The sequence below is a fragment of the Bacillus rossius genome, chromosome 11, assembly GCF_032445375.1.
Source record: "Bacillus rossius redtenbacheri isolate Brsri chromosome 11, Brsri_v3, whole genome shotgun sequence".
Lineage (NCBI taxonomy): Eukaryota > Metazoa > Arthropoda > Insecta > Phasmatodea > Bacillidae > Bacillus > Bacillus rossius.
Window position 1 is genome coordinate 22,388,337 of NC_086338.1, and position 15,686 is coordinate 22,404,022.

The following is a 15,686-nucleotide window of genomic DNA, read 5'->3' on the forward strand; positions in this document are numbered from 1 at the left end:
GAACTATAATAATTTATTTTAATAAAAATGAATGTCGCATGAACTGAGAATTGTATACGATATATATACCATGTCAGATTTTATTGTGTATAAATGTACAATTTTAAATAAATTATAGAATTAAAGAATTTTTTATATATTTTTCCCTAACCTACATCGTTTATCTTAATGTAATAAACTAAATTTGACACGAAATTTAGGTCGAATTTGTAATGCGCGTTTTGTCTTGTTTGTGTGTAATATTTTTTTATCAATAATGCTGAAGATTGTTTTTTTTTTGTTAAAATTATTTTTGTCTGAGTATGCCATCTGCATTCTTAAGATTTTTATGGGAGATGTTTTGGTAATTTGCAGGTACAGGTAATGCCGTAACATTAGAGAAAATCTGAAAGGAACTTGATTTATTATTTTTGAGGAATAATTTATTACTTCCCGAAATAAAACTAACAGACTTGTGGAAAATTTATGGTCTTAAATCGTAACCTGTCATATATTGGTGTACACTACGGACGTGATATTAAAAAATTAAAGAATGTTTATCAATTGACCACACTTCGGGGTATGCTGGTGCACTGGATAGGTTGTATCAGTAAGATTCCGGATACTTGGTAAACGGTTCTTCGTCCAAGTTACTCACTCCTTCGTTGCTGATTACTAACATGAATTTTTAAAACATGAAAAAAATAATATATACTGACCGCGGTCTTGATTTAAAATATTTTGCTGCTTATAATTATCAGAGTATCGGCTTTTACAGTATGGTATGTAGGGTTCGACTCCTCTCGTATATGTGCTACAAATTTTTTTTTTGTTGGTAGCAATTTATACATTTGTAAGCTAATTTTCTGCTCTGGTTCAGTGATGTATACTTTGAAGTGGTTCCAGCAAGTAGGCCTTCTTTACGTATGCTGGATTACGATTTCACTGGAGTTTTACGTGAAATGGGTTGGAAGGCTAGCGACGTGATGTATGCATGTCTCGAGCAAACATATGACTGTCGCAGCATTCTGCTAGCTTGCAACTCCCGCGCGAGGGGTCAATGTTCATTTGCGGGTGACGGTAGGCGTGTCTCGATCGAGTAGTCTCTGTCTCTATCCTTGAGAATTTTTTTTGCGGTTGACGTGCTTGAATTTAAATTCGTATGCATTGTAAGATATTTTTCTACATGAGGTAAGAAAAATACGTAGATGCTACATTGACTGAGATAGGTATCGAACACATGGTTCTTACCCTATGAGTGACTAGCACTTGTTTGACCTATCTCCACTAACCCTCGTTTACTTTGTGATATAGATGGGACATGGTTGTTTTCAGACAGATGATGGTTAAAATGTCTTGGACAAAGTGTCCTTTGTAGAAATTACTATGTGTGGTAATTATTTTAGTCGAGGAGATAATTTAGTAAAACACGTAAAAATAACGAAATGATTTTTTTCTCTATTGAGTAAACAAATTATTGATAGGATGGATTTGTACGTAGAACTGGTAGTATACCACATCTCTTGAAGAACACTGCATGGTATATATAATGAAAGACTCTTGGGCTCAAGAAACTACACTATAGGTGGAAAGGATGATGCGGTTCCTATGATTAAATGAAAGGAACTTTGATGATTTTTTCTTCTATATACTAAGATGATTTAATTGAGTTTGTGATGATGGGTTGACAGATTAAAATATAAAACTGGACACTTAGGCTTTAAAAGAAAATGAGAATGGAGCTCACAAGATCATAGATTGTGGTTAATCACTGACAACTGAAATGTGGAAACGATATCATAAAATGAGTGATATTGATGCAGCTCATGATAATATTGATGACAGCTATGATGATTTACATCTGTGATAGTGACACGGACGCGGATATTTTAAGACAAATAATATTATTAATATAGAAAAGATGGCAGCCGTAGCACGCCGATCGTGACGAGAAACAAATATTGAAGGATGTTGATGGTATCGGGAAGACTGAAACTAATGAAGGTATCAACACCGTGAAAAGTGAGAAAACATTCAAGCCTATATTTAGCAGATCCTCCATACTTTGTATAAATGGTGGACTCCTGAAAAGGAAGCATACAGGCGATGAAGACCCTTCGACATCAACGATATCGAGTTCTTGCAGTAATCTGGGTGAAGACGTTGTCTTCTACGGTGATTGCTACAGTGACTCTGAGGCTGTTTACAAAGGCATAGACTGTGATGCAGAACCTAAAGCTGACAAGATCGAAGAATGTGTTGGTGTCCTGAGACCGAAGCGATGGAAGCGTCGTGTTACAATAAATAAATCTGATCAAGCTTGTGATGATCGCTGGCTAGATGATGAAAGTAACCCTGAGGTTGGTGTTAAAACGGAAGACACCAGAGATCATAATATTTATAATAAACAAGCAATGAAGATGGTTGCAGAAGAGATTGATTCCACATCATGGAAAGATCCAAACATATTGGTTGACCGGCTAAGACTGATGGTGGCATCTGTTCGTAGAGGGAACTCCTCGCATATCGTGGAAGTATCGACCATACTTAAAGAACTTCGGAACGCTGGCTACATACAATAATCATTTGATTAACTGTCATGCGTGTACTAATGAAAAAAAAAGGAATTATTTATATTTTAAAAAAGTATGATTTATTTCTTGTATCCTGATTTCCAAATAAGTCTGTGTTTCCGCTACTGTATGTGTGATCATTCCGTTTCCTGTGTGTACGTTCCGATTTCCTGTGTGTACATTCCGTTTTCCTGTGTGTACATTTCGTTTTCCTGTGTGTACGTCCCGTTTCCTGTGTGTACTGTGTGAACGTTCCGTTTTCCTATGTGTACGTCACGTTTCCTGTGTGTACTGTGTGTACGTTCCGTTTACTGTGTGTACGTTCCGTCTCCTGTGTGTACTTTTCGTTTTCCTGTGTGTAAATTCCGTTTTCCTGTGTGTACATTACGTTTTCCTGTGTGTACATTCCATTTTCCTGTGTGTACTGTGTGTAAATTCCGTTTTCCTGTGTGTACTGTGTGTACTGTGTGTACATTCCGTTTTCCTGTGTGTACTGTGTTCATGGACCATATGACTGACTGTTCATGACTCGATCTCATGGTCCTGAGACACTTGGGCTATATGTATGGATGACTTTGTACATGAACATTTTAAAGGATAATCTAAATATCAAAAAACTAGACTTTCATGTAAAGCATTGCGACGCTGTATTTAATTCGTTCGTCAGGTATATTGTCTTGAGCTGATTTTCGTAGAGTGAATAATTAATAAACTCCGCGAAAGGTAATGGAAAACAGAATCTAAAATTCATTTTAAATTTAGTTACAACTGTCGCTGTTCAAGAATCGAACCGAGGACAGGAACTGATCTAATCAATTTGTAAATTAATAATTTATTTTTTCGGTGACTATTGGAATTTTTTCCCTCTTTTCTAGCTAAATAATTACATGATTTCAAGATGGCGACCGAATTTCAAGATGTCGGGGGCACCTCGGTAATAATAAATGATTACTGCACTGCAGCGGGTTAGAATGGTAAGACGAGTACACACAAGATTGTGTCCTCCATCAGACAAAAAAGAGATGATGGCAATGACCACTAGCAGGTGGTAGGTACTCCTGGTACATGTACTAAACAAAAACTGTCGGATCCATGATGGTAGTCAAGGGCAAAGTCAAAGATCAAGGTCAAGGACAATTTTCAAGGTTAGGGTCGAATGGCAAGGTCAAGGTCAAATTCAAGGTCAAAGTTCAAGGTCAAGGTCAAATTCAATGTTAAAGTTCAAGGTCAAGGTCAATTTTCAAGGTTAGGGTTGAATGTCAAGGTAAAGGTCAAATTTCAAGGTTATGGTCAAAGTTCAGGGTTAAGGTCAAATTTCAAGGTCAAGGTCAAAGTACAAGGTCAATGACAAAGTTCAATGCCAACAGTCGAGGTAAAAGGTATGGTGAACATAAAATTATACTAAAATGACGCCTGCACACTCTAGCAGACGAAAACAAGATGACGGTCTCCAGCGGACTAAGACCAGATGGCGGACATGATGTCATAATAGCTGACGATGTATACCTTGGTATTGGTTGTGTGAGGTCGGTCTAGGTAACTTCCGTGTAGGAAGGATCGGTTGTATGCTCTTAACGGTTTCGAACCAAGGACGGGAATCGATATAATCAATCATAATTCTAATAAGATAATTTTTTGACGAATATTGGGATTTTTCCCGATTTTCTAACATAAAAATTATGGATTTCCAAGATGACGACTAAATTTCAAAATGTCGACCATAACGGTATTTGCAACATTAATAGGATCCAATATGACGGACGCAACATAAAGTGTAACGATGACATAGTACTCAACCAAGATGGTGGGTGTAACGAAATATGCAACATTTATATAATCCAAGATGGCGGCCGTAATGATAACTGCAACAGTGGTTTTTAATTTTTATTATTTATTCGATTAAATAATTTTTTTTAATGATTTTTAAAAATTTTCCCGATTTTCTAACATAAAAATTGCGGATTTTAATGATTGCGGGCGTAACGATAATTGCAACAGTTACAACTTATAACAAAATGGCGGATCTGTCTCGAACATGTAGTGCTATTATTACTTAAAATTTAAAAAAAAAAAAAAATCAAGTCCCGATATGCATGTTATTTTTTTATATTCCTTATTTTATTCTCAGTCTGGTAAATGTCTCGATAGCCGAGCGGTTAAAGGCGTATGTTTTCCAACCTAGAGATCAGAGCTGCGCTGGTTCGAGTCACAGCGCTTCCAATGTATTTTGCATAAAAAAATAAATTTGATATGTCGATAAGGACCATACTAGCTCTGGTAGGTAATGGAACATCGACCTTATGTGTTGAGACAGAGCGACACTGGAGCTATCTAGGAACAAACAACATAAACAAAGTCGACGGTATCCAAGATGGTGGCCTCCAGTGGAACAGAAAAAAAAATCAAGAGTGCCGCTGGCGCTATCTAGGAACAAACAACAGAAACAAAGTCAACGGTATCCAAGATGGCGGCCTCCAGTGGAACAGAAAATAAATCAAGAGTGATGCTGGTGCTATCTAGGAACAAACGACAGAAACAGAGTCGACGGTATCCAAGATGGCGGCCTCCAGTGGAACAGAAAAAATCAATATGGCGACAGAGACGAAAATTTCATCATGAGTGGGGCGCTCGATTTAAAGATGGAGGATTTTAAAGATGGCGACCATGACTCACTTGTCCCGTTACGCCGTGTCCCGTTACGCCGTGTCCAGTTACGCTGTGTCCCGTTACGCCGTGTCCCATTACGCTGCAGCCAAGATGGAGGGTCCAAGATGGCAGATCCGAAATGGCCGCCGGGGTCAAGGTCAAAGGTCAAGTTCTTCCAAGATGGCCGCCGTGACGTAACAATCCAAGATTGCGGTCGGCACCACAGGCACCACATCCTGAATTCTGCCGCAGGACCGTCATTCCTATACTACTTCCGAGCCATGTGGGTGGAGCGGGAATCACGTGATTTGTCACCTGACCTCATCACCCCTGGAGGTGGGAAAGTAACTCCAAGCTTCTGGATGGTTCAGAAGTGGGTTGGATGGACTAACCTTTTCAGTGAGTTCGCAGATAGCTCGATCAGCATCGAGGTGCCAACAGGAGATAGCTTCAAGAGGTTCAAGTCGTTCAGAGACTCGTCGACGCGACTCACGGAGTGAGTTATTACTCGCTGAGCGAACAATTACTGAAAATCTACTGAATGAAATTACGACCTTAGGGTAAGGATAAGTTGCCAACAAGGTACGAAAATATTAACCAAATGCTTTTTTTTACTCGTCGAGCGAGTGCAAGTAAGCGAGTGGAAGAGTATATTTTCCGGTGACACATGTCACCGGAGGCTATGAACAGGACTTAATGTGTGACTGGAGCATAGGCTGACATAAAAAGACAGCGCAATAGTAACCCGACTTCGAATTTCAAACAAGACTGGGACATGGGTTTTCGACGAAGTTGAAACTGGTGAATGTTGACGAGTTTAGGTCACTGCCAGAGCTTCGGATCGGGAACAATGAGGAGGTGTTTGCATTATGGTAATTCTCCATTACTAGAGTGACAGGCCCGAGTGCCGACAAATCGTGAAGAGCCAGGCGTGGTTGCTCTTTCTCCCAGCTGTGGAAGTCATCTTCGGAACTTGGTGTCCCGCACTTGGTCCGTTCCACCGAAGTACGTGTTGAGCGTTCTTGGGGAGGAGTGCGCTTCACGGCCGGCACCACAACTAAGAGACGACTCGCTGCAGTAGGGCCCTGGAGTGGACCCTCACTTTCAACTATATTTAAGGCTAGTGTCTAACGAGTCATCTCCCACTTAACTGCGGGGTCTATCTTAGTGCCATTTTCGTTTTCACGTCAGACAGATCTTATACAAGCTAGTTTGTTAAGGGATGGATCACAAGAAGTGTTAGGTGTATTGAACTTGCAGGATTTTAATGTTTCTGTAATTGTTTATTTAGGAGTTCGGTTGATTGTAATTGTCTTATGAATAAGCTTGTAGTTGAAATAAATTGTTGCCTCAGAGCCATGTTCGCCCAGTTGGTTTAAAGCTCATTTAAGACTTTTTGGAGGTAACTTGTAATTTTCTTACTTTTTTATTAATTTAACTGTTTTCACTTCACTGTTGAAAAAATAATTATCTCACTTTTACGATAAGGAGCCAATAGAAGATTATATTTTGGAGTTGGTTCAATAAATTTGTTTGTATTCATGATAAAGTTAGACTCTCAATTAACTTCGACATTTCTTGGTTTAAATATAGGGTTTCTGGCGTAATAAACACTTCGTCTTGTTTCCCTTCTGGAAAAGGGGTTGAGGGAAGAGCAAAAATGTTGAGAACGGATCACTGGAACAATATGTTTCAGTGGTAACACAGTGAATTCGCATTACAGAGGTCGACCATACTGATTTTATTATTTTATGGTATTCCTAAGTTTCTCCGTGAAAATGCTATGCTGGTTCGTTACTCAAGGTGGTTTCCCAATATTCCTCATCTGTATTGTGTGGCACCATCTCTGATAAACCTAATGATGATATTTCAAAAGCCTTATTCATTCAATCATTTAACAATGAGCTGTCTCGAACCCGCTACAGAAATGTGTTATATTCCACGTCCCTCATGAGAATAAGAATTAATTAGTTGGGGAAAACGCAGAATAAATAATAAATAGTGCCCCCCAACAATATACAGCAGTGTTAAAGACATCATCTTTAAAATCATTCCTGCCTTTAAAAATTCCAGCCACCCCAGAGGGCCTTAAGTAACCACGGACCTCAAATTAAGAGGTATTGTACAATATTCCTACGATAAAAACAATTACAAAAGTATTAATGTTCCACAAAATCTTATTTGAATATTCAGCACAGACCAGAAAATTTATAGTAGTTGTTTCTTTCCTAAAAGTAAACAATGTCATCAACTTTATTATCAGACTGGTCATAATATGTGATGAATTACCTAACCAATATTGTTTTAAGCATGCTTACTACAATACCACCGAATATTCCTTATTAACTGCTGAACTGCTTACATTTTGTATATCAATTAACTTGTACAACGGTAGATATTGAATATGTATGTGGTAAGAACAGATACACGCCCCAAATATTTGAAAGCTCTCTGATTGCAAACAGCATCTAAAACTTGAACAATTGCCACAAGAAGTTTAATTTTTTCATTTCATCTTTGATAGCATAATTTTCGAAAGTTAAAGTGGCTAATTCAAGAATTTTTTATATATTAAATTCACCTACTATGTCCTAGTTCGCCATTGCTTGGGATAAAAACCAACCCACATTTTCACACTGCATTTTACACAGGCCAGTGCAGATATGTCACATTAGGATGCTGCTAACAGGTGAAGTCTGCTAAAACTAATGTCGGTTTTAAGGTGACTTGGCTGAACGCACGAGCTTCAAAAACACGTGGTCGCTAAGGGTGACACTAGCTCACAAATCACATTCCTCGTCGTCTCGATGTGCTACGCACAAAATGTGCTGTATTCGTGTGGGTAACACGCCTATATAAGACTTAAAGCAGTGACTCTATATTTTTTAAGTTGCGTATTACATATAAAGGCACGTCCATGTACCACTAACAATATAGTGAAACAATTTTTTCATAACAAAAAACACGTGTTAGCATCTAGTTTTGCTTTTTCACAGTAAAATATATATATATTAAAAATGGAACTAAACAACAAAATTTGTATACGCAAGTAAAGGTTAAATTCTATTTGTAATTCATCAGCTTTAATGAATTCTGAATGGTTTGTATATGGCACATTAACACCTGAAGCTTTGAATGATAATTGGCGCCCCATCCAGGCATTCTTGCACTTGCAGACTCTGTAGGTCCAGCCAGGCGGCCACCTTAAGGTCGCGCTCCACGCCACTGACAGTTGTGGCTCCTGCCAACAGGTTCCGCCACCTGGACACGATGGTGCGGCTGAAGACGCACCGCGAGAGCAACGAGCCCTCCTCCACCTCGCCGTCGCCAGAGCGCGAGGGAGGGGGCAAGTCGCCCGCGAGGTCGCCTGTGGCTGGGCGCCGCCGAGGCGCCTCCCCCTCCAACCCGTAGCCCCGCCCACTGCCCGCCCCGTGAGCCACCCCTGCCCACGCCACTGCTGCAGAACATAGCGGTTCCCACTACTAGATGTTTTCTCGCTCCATGGGTCCTATAGCATGTGAAAATTCAGTCATACGTGATGTTGTCACAACTTAAGGCCTCGTCTGCTACACTCAATAAACCAACATAGGTTTTGAAAAAAATATTAAAAATTAATATTTTTCTTCACTCCGAAGTAAGAAAAAATTAGAAATAGTTTTAAAAAAAGTTAATAAATTTTTGTTTATTTTAAAACTGAGTTCATGGGAAAGCAAACCCACAGGCCAGCATGCTTATCACATACACCACTCATATTCAAAATCCACATATGGGCATGTCAGCAATGTAGCATGTATGTGTGTGTGTTGAATGTGATTGGTCATAATCATGGTCATATAGATAGGACTGGAAACTTTATATCATTATTATTTGTGTTCTTTGTTGTGATTTATCCACTTAGTGAATCCTGTGGTGGCTTCAGAACTTGCGGTGATAGAAGTTTATTAGCTTCGTCTTAACATTATTCGTTATTCCGTATTAATTTTTGAATTTCGTTTTCCGGTTATTATTTTTCATTTATTTGGTTAGGTTAATCCTTACCAATTACTTATAACAATATAGCATTTATCAAGTAAGCTGTCAGTTAAGTAAGAGAGAGAATACCTCATTCTTGTCTTGCCATCAGGTTGTATTGGATGCTATGGATCAAAATGTTTAAGTTTTTTTTATTTATTTTTCATAGTGCCTGGGAAGCCAGTTCAGAGAAAAGTATGGCAACCTGCAATATCATGAAATATTGGGCAGAACCCATATATGGAAGTGGAAAAGGTTTTATCGTCTTGAGAGAAGTATATAATAACTGGTCCGGGGACAAAGAGTCGAAGTGGGGAGCTGGAGCCAATGTCCGCCATCTTGGATTATTACGTCACGGTGGCCATCTTGGATGACTTTGACATTCATAGCTTGCCAAAATTTCCGCAAAATTCAACTAAATCAGCACAAATATCCATTTTTTTTGGAAAAAAAAAATATTATGTCGAAAAATCTGATAGATGATAATTACCCTAGTTCGAGGGATCAATTTCCGTTTTGAGGGAAAATTTCCCGTTTTTTCTTAAAAAATTCTAAAATTTGAGATTTGAGAAACCTCAAAATACGTTTGCCTTAGAATGATCCAAAATTCCACAAAGAGGCTTAAAGTCCGCATCTGCAAGCCTCCATTAGCCTCCGAGGTCATGACCTCGACAATAAGGATGGCATGGCCGTCATTTTCAATTATGACAGCATTGTAGCACATTTCGTTCCGGCATCCATTTAAAAAAAAAAAAAGGATATTTTTTCTAGAAAACCTGGAAACATTTTTTAATTAATAAGAAATAAATTAATAAAAAATTTAATTATCATTTTTCTGCCATTTTGGATGATGATTCCACAGCGCCATATTGAAAAAAATAACACAAATATTATTGAAATAATACAGAAAATGTTTAAAATTTATAAATAATTTATTTATTTATTACTTTAAAAAATTGACTTAAACAATTTATTTACGTCATCATGTCTTCAGTTCGTACCTGGTGGTGACAAATAAAAGATGACACATCCTTCCTCCACAGAAGCCACTGACAAACTGTCCGCCCACCACTAATGCCATGTATATAAATCGCAGGCTAGTAGGATGTTAAGTCCGACATCTTATTTTTGTCTGTTAGAGGCCACCATACTGTTTTCGTCTGCTAGAGGGTGCTGCAGAAAAATTAATTTAATTTTCACCCGATAGAGTGCATTTATTATTTATTGTCAAAGCACAAGCCATTTATCGGCCATCATGGATGCCATCTTGGAAATCTGTATTTATTAAGCTATAATTCGGGAAAAATTCTAAAATACAATTAAATTGCAATTAATTGATTGATTCGATCGATTAGTGCTTGGTTTGATCCTTGTTCGATCAAAAAAAAGTTGTTTTAGGTACCATACTTATTGTATCAATCATATTTAAAATCATTAAAATGGCTTTTGCTCCTCATCTACCAGCTGTCAGTGAGCTAACGATGCCATCTTGGCCTCAATCTTAAAAAATAATAAATTTTTCGCTAAAAATTCAGGAAAACTTCCAAAAATAAAAATAAAAATCATTACAATAATGATGGAATAGATCGATTCCATTCCTTGGTTGTATCCACAGTTAATGTGTGCCACCAATTAGCTTTTTTTGGCACAAATTTAAATTTAATTTTTGAAAAATAATTTTACCAGCTATTTTAGCAGTTAAAACTAAAACATTTTACGCTCTCTGTACACTCCCATTGAATCTTTGTCAGGCCAGTCTCTCCAATCTGTTCCCAGCAATAGATCTGATTTTGCCGAGCCAGTGCATGTAAGATAGGTATCATTTTATCCCCGCTTTGACGCACGCACATCGCCTGTAATTCTCGTTATCAATACAGCTTATCTCGGCATTCTCACAGGACACTGTTTTTCTTGGAGCTAGGCAAGCACCGAGAGGCACACCCGCGGGTCGTCTTACCAACCGCCCTGTCACGTCTCAGGCCTCTGTCGAGAGAGTTCCCACTGCCCTAGCACTTTTCCACCATCCCCCCTACTGCCTTTCCAGGGAACCATGCCCAGTTCACTGACCAGCCACCAACCCCGGCTGAATCAAAGGACGCCCATTGGTCTTCTAATGTACCGCCTCTGCCCTCTTGTGGCGGATTTGCGAGTTATTTCCCCTGTGTGTTTGAATCCCCCGCTAAACGCCTGCCCCCTGGCACCTCACGGAACAAGCAGTGCCTCGTAATTATTTTCCAAGCCACCAAAGCGCTGCACTAGTCCCCTCCATAAGCCCCGTGCTTCCGGAGTCGACTCGTGCGAGTCGATCTCTCCTTGTTTCGGACACCCCTCAGTAGTTGGCTTTGACAACGGCCAGTACCACCAACTTCGAAATATCGAAGTCAGTATTTCTCGACCACCCCCTCGGAAATCTTCGGAACCTGTCGGTCCGGAAGCCAAAGTCCCCTCCCTTTTCTTCGAAAAATATTGGATATTTTTAATTACAAATCGCTACCGCCACGCATGCACTCTGCGCTTCACGAGCAGACTGATCACCTCGGATAATCGGCCATTCGAATGCAAGACTTCAGTCGGGCATTGTACACATATGTAGTTGGCTAGCCAAGGGATGTTGTCCCTATAACTCATTTTTTAAATCAGTAATTAGTCAGTCTGCATGCCTAGTAGAGATAGTTATACTTCGCTAAATGTTACTAATTATTTAAAATTATGGAAATATCCGCGGAAACCGCATGTTTGCGAGCTTCGCATTCTGGCAGGCTACTTTGCTGAGAGCTGTCTCCTGAGTTTTGCCAAACCTTTATTCCCCGACCATCACCGTTTTTTAAGTGGGAAATTTCTGCCATTTTACTGACTGTCTGTGAACCAGTTCTGAACATGTTCGATTCGGACTTGTTCGCAGATAGGGTCCAAGAGCCGGTTGTGTACATGATACAGCACCCTCGACTCCTTCCTCTGGGAAGCAGGACGACTAAGGCGCTCTGGTAACATGTAACACGTCACCTTCGGCCAACTAATGTCAAATCTCTAGTCCTCCAGATTTTTCGTGATGTCTACAGCGTGACCATTAAATCACTATTTTGAAAAGATTGGAACATTCGAAATTTTTCTTTACGGGACTTAAATCACTCTAAGCACTAACTCTGGGATTGTTTATTTTAACCTTTTTATTGTGTTTTATTTTCTTTATCTATGCCAAATGAAACATAAGAGTAATAGTCTAATTATGGCCGGCCCATACTTTTAATGATGCAATTTTAATATATTATAGTATAATTTAATAAATGTAATATATTTGTCAACCAATTAATTGAATTTTATTATTTAAATATATTGGCCAATACCTATATGCGTAAATTGAATTAGTACCTATTTAACATATTTGTGGAATTCATGTTTTGTTGTTTTATATTCACTTGATTAATAGTACAATACATATAGATGCACTTATATTTAAGCGAAATCACTTTTTTTATTGTTTTGCGTTTCAAACTAAAAGATCCACCAGTCTCCCAAAGTCATTTTAAGGGGACATTCACGTTACACTAGTGAAGAAGTGTAGCAAGTGATAAGAAAATCTAAAACTCAAATTAAACTTTAAATTCTGTATCCCATTACGTTTTGTGAAGTTTATGTATCATTTTCTCTACGAAAAAGACTCTAAACAAGATACCTATCCGACGAAATAAATACGTTTTCGCATTGACTACCATGGAAGTCAAATTTTTCGTTTTTGAAATATCTTCAAAGACAGTTGGAACTACTGACTGTTGGAGCCAAAGACAGTGGGAACTAAAGACAGTGGGAACTAAAGACAGTTGGTTTTAAAGACATTTGAAGTCATTGTATCCTTCCGCATCTCACAACCGATTGTATACTACTATTGATTCTGGATAGTTATATCTGTAGTCATGTCGATTGGCTTCGTGGTTCATAGAGATCTGGTCTATAGCCTGACACTGTACATGGCTTAGCCTTGTGGTCGAAAGAAACTTTGTCTTTATGCCCAATATTGTATAATCCCTGGTTGGAAGGTATTTCACGAAACTAAAAATTAGACTTCCGTGGTAGTCATTGCGAAAACGTATTTATTTAGTCGGACAGGTATCTTCTTTAGATTCTTTTTCGTAGATAAGTTAATTAATAAACTCCACAAAAGGTATTTGAAAATAAAATTTAAAATTGACTTTAAGATTTAAATACTCTTATCACTGAATGTGGATATAACCAAGGACGGGAATTGATCGAGTGAATAATTATTTGAATGATTAATTTTTTGATGAATTCGGGTATTTTTGTCGAATTTATAGAGCAATAAATAAGAATTTTTAATATGGCGACCAATATTACATCGATAGTTTACTCACAGTTGGTAGATGAGAAACTTAAGCCACTTTTAGGATTTTTAACATGATTTATTATATATGTTTTTTTTTACAAATGTACCATTTTTGGATCGATCAAGGATCGAACAAGCAATGTAATCGATCGAATCAATCAAATAATTGCTCATTTTTTATGAATTTTTTTCCAAATATATAGCTTAATAAATAAAAATTTCCATGACGGCCGGCGAAAGGCGGGCGCTTCGGAAATAAATCATATCTGCACTACATCGGGTGAAAATTAAACTAATTAGGCGGCAGCACACTCTTACAGACAAATATAAGATGGCAGACGCACACTCTAGGAGACGAAAACTACATGGCGGCCTCCACCAGTCAAAAACAAGATGGTGGCCTCCAGCAAATGAAAACATACGGGGCCTTCTAACAGAAGAAAACATGATGGTGGACGTTAAATCATACAAGCCTGCGATTTATATACATTGGCATTAAGGCAATTGGTGTACGGTAAAAAACGGTCACAGGCCCGAAAACAATGAATTTTGTATCATATGATCACTAAAGAGTCTAGATGTCTATATGGGTGACCGTTACTATGTAGGGAGGTCAGGAGCTTAGTTCCAGCTCGTCAGTGGCGAGATGGCCTTCAGAAGGGAAGGGTGTTGCTGGCGATCGCTCTGTGGCCTGCCATCTAGGAGGAAATAACAGAACCTCGAAGGTTTTATTTCCCTCTCCCTCTAACACAGCCGATACGGTTCTATCGTGCCCGGAGGAGGGGAAGGTTTAGCAGGTTTCTCTTTCACTCATCCTTCGCCATGGGGAGGCGGAATGGATTATTTTTTTGTCCGCAACTGCGCACGACGTCATGTGGCTGAGAGCTAACCTCTGCCACTCCCGCACATCTTCTCACTCAACTCGCTCGTTCTCTCACAATATTTCAATAAATCTTTTCAAATCTTCAGCATCAATACTTTAAACCATCGCGCTTCCTACGGATTAATTATATTTCATGCACGTGCCCGAATTCACCTGAAAAAAATAAAACGCGTAGTCAATTTTCTTCTTCAAAAACCTTCCGAAACACTGTGTGTTAAAAAACATTCTGAAAGCGCATTTTGTCTATATAAATGGAAATTCTAAATCACCTACGCCACAAGGAAACATAGTGCTTTAATATTATGTAAAGAAAACACCTCTTAGTTTAATAGTTATGTTAAGGTGGTGTGACATGTATTAGATGTCGCACCATCTTATCATCCATGTAGAAGAGTTACCCGAAAAGCTAACAAGACTATTGCCATGGAAATGGAAATATGGTTAAGGAAATATTTTTCAAATGTTTGTAAACAGTAAACAACATATAAAAAATCTTATAACTGTAAAATTAAAATACAAACAACCCTATAGCAAATTTAATTTCAATATGAAAAAGTCTACAATAATGTTTACAAGAAACGAAATTGCAATAGCAATACAAAAATATCGCAATTTTGTTACATTGTTAACATAATATATTATTTTTAATAAAGGCAATAAAAATGACATACTCAATATTTGGAATACAATAAATACCTTAAGCCCTACATAATTGCTGCGATATTCACAATAAATGCTTTTCTTAAATATAGTAGTTAAAAAACATCGTAAATAAATTATGAACATACATATTATGGTGAAGGAAAGTGGACACTATCACACTGAAAAATCTTAGAGGGTAGTTTTCCTTACCTTATTTCTTTCTTTGCGTTTTTGGTCTTGTTCGTTAAAATATTTCATGTTCAAATACTTAATACGCATATACGTTCTTGTCCTGACAAAACAGTATATAACTTCTTCTGGATATTTATTTTCAGTAGTTCCGCAAATAATTTTAGTCAGTGATTCAAAAATCCGCTCTTTTTTGCACAAATTGTTGCCATGAACATTATCAAAACACATTTCAGCGATCTTTATTAATTCAAAAAATTCATTAGTGGGACATTTTAAGTTACCCTTTCATTGTACATGTATTCAGCTATCGTCCTCCGAATTAAAATCCGTAGTGCCAAGGTCAGGATATTTATTTCTGATGAAACGGTGAGCTATATAGCTAGAAACATATTTCAGCCCTTCAAGAGAAATTTCGTCACTT

At 38.1% G+C, this 15,686-nt stretch overlaps 2 protein-coding genes across 3 annotated transcripts in view; one reads left to right on the forward strand and one right to left on the reverse strand.

The window, feature by feature from the left end:
* Positions 1 to 8,800, forward strand: part of LOC134536691 (tyrosine decarboxylase-like) — a 142,225-nt gene extending 133,425 nt beyond the window's left edge. Inside the window, exon 13 of the mRNA XM_063376545.1 lies at positions 8,450 to 8,800. Within this exon, the coding sequence (XP_063232615.1) occupies positions 8,450 to 8,609 (160 nt within the window). The 3' untranslated portion in view covers positions 8,610 to 8,800. The remainder of the gene's footprint in view (positions 1 to 8,449) is intronic.
* The window catches only part of LOC134536692 (ribonuclease P protein subunit p25-like protein), a 444,926-nt gene that overhangs the window by 255,879 nt on the left and 173,361 nt on the right, over positions 1 to 15,686 (reverse strand). The window lies entirely within an intron of this gene.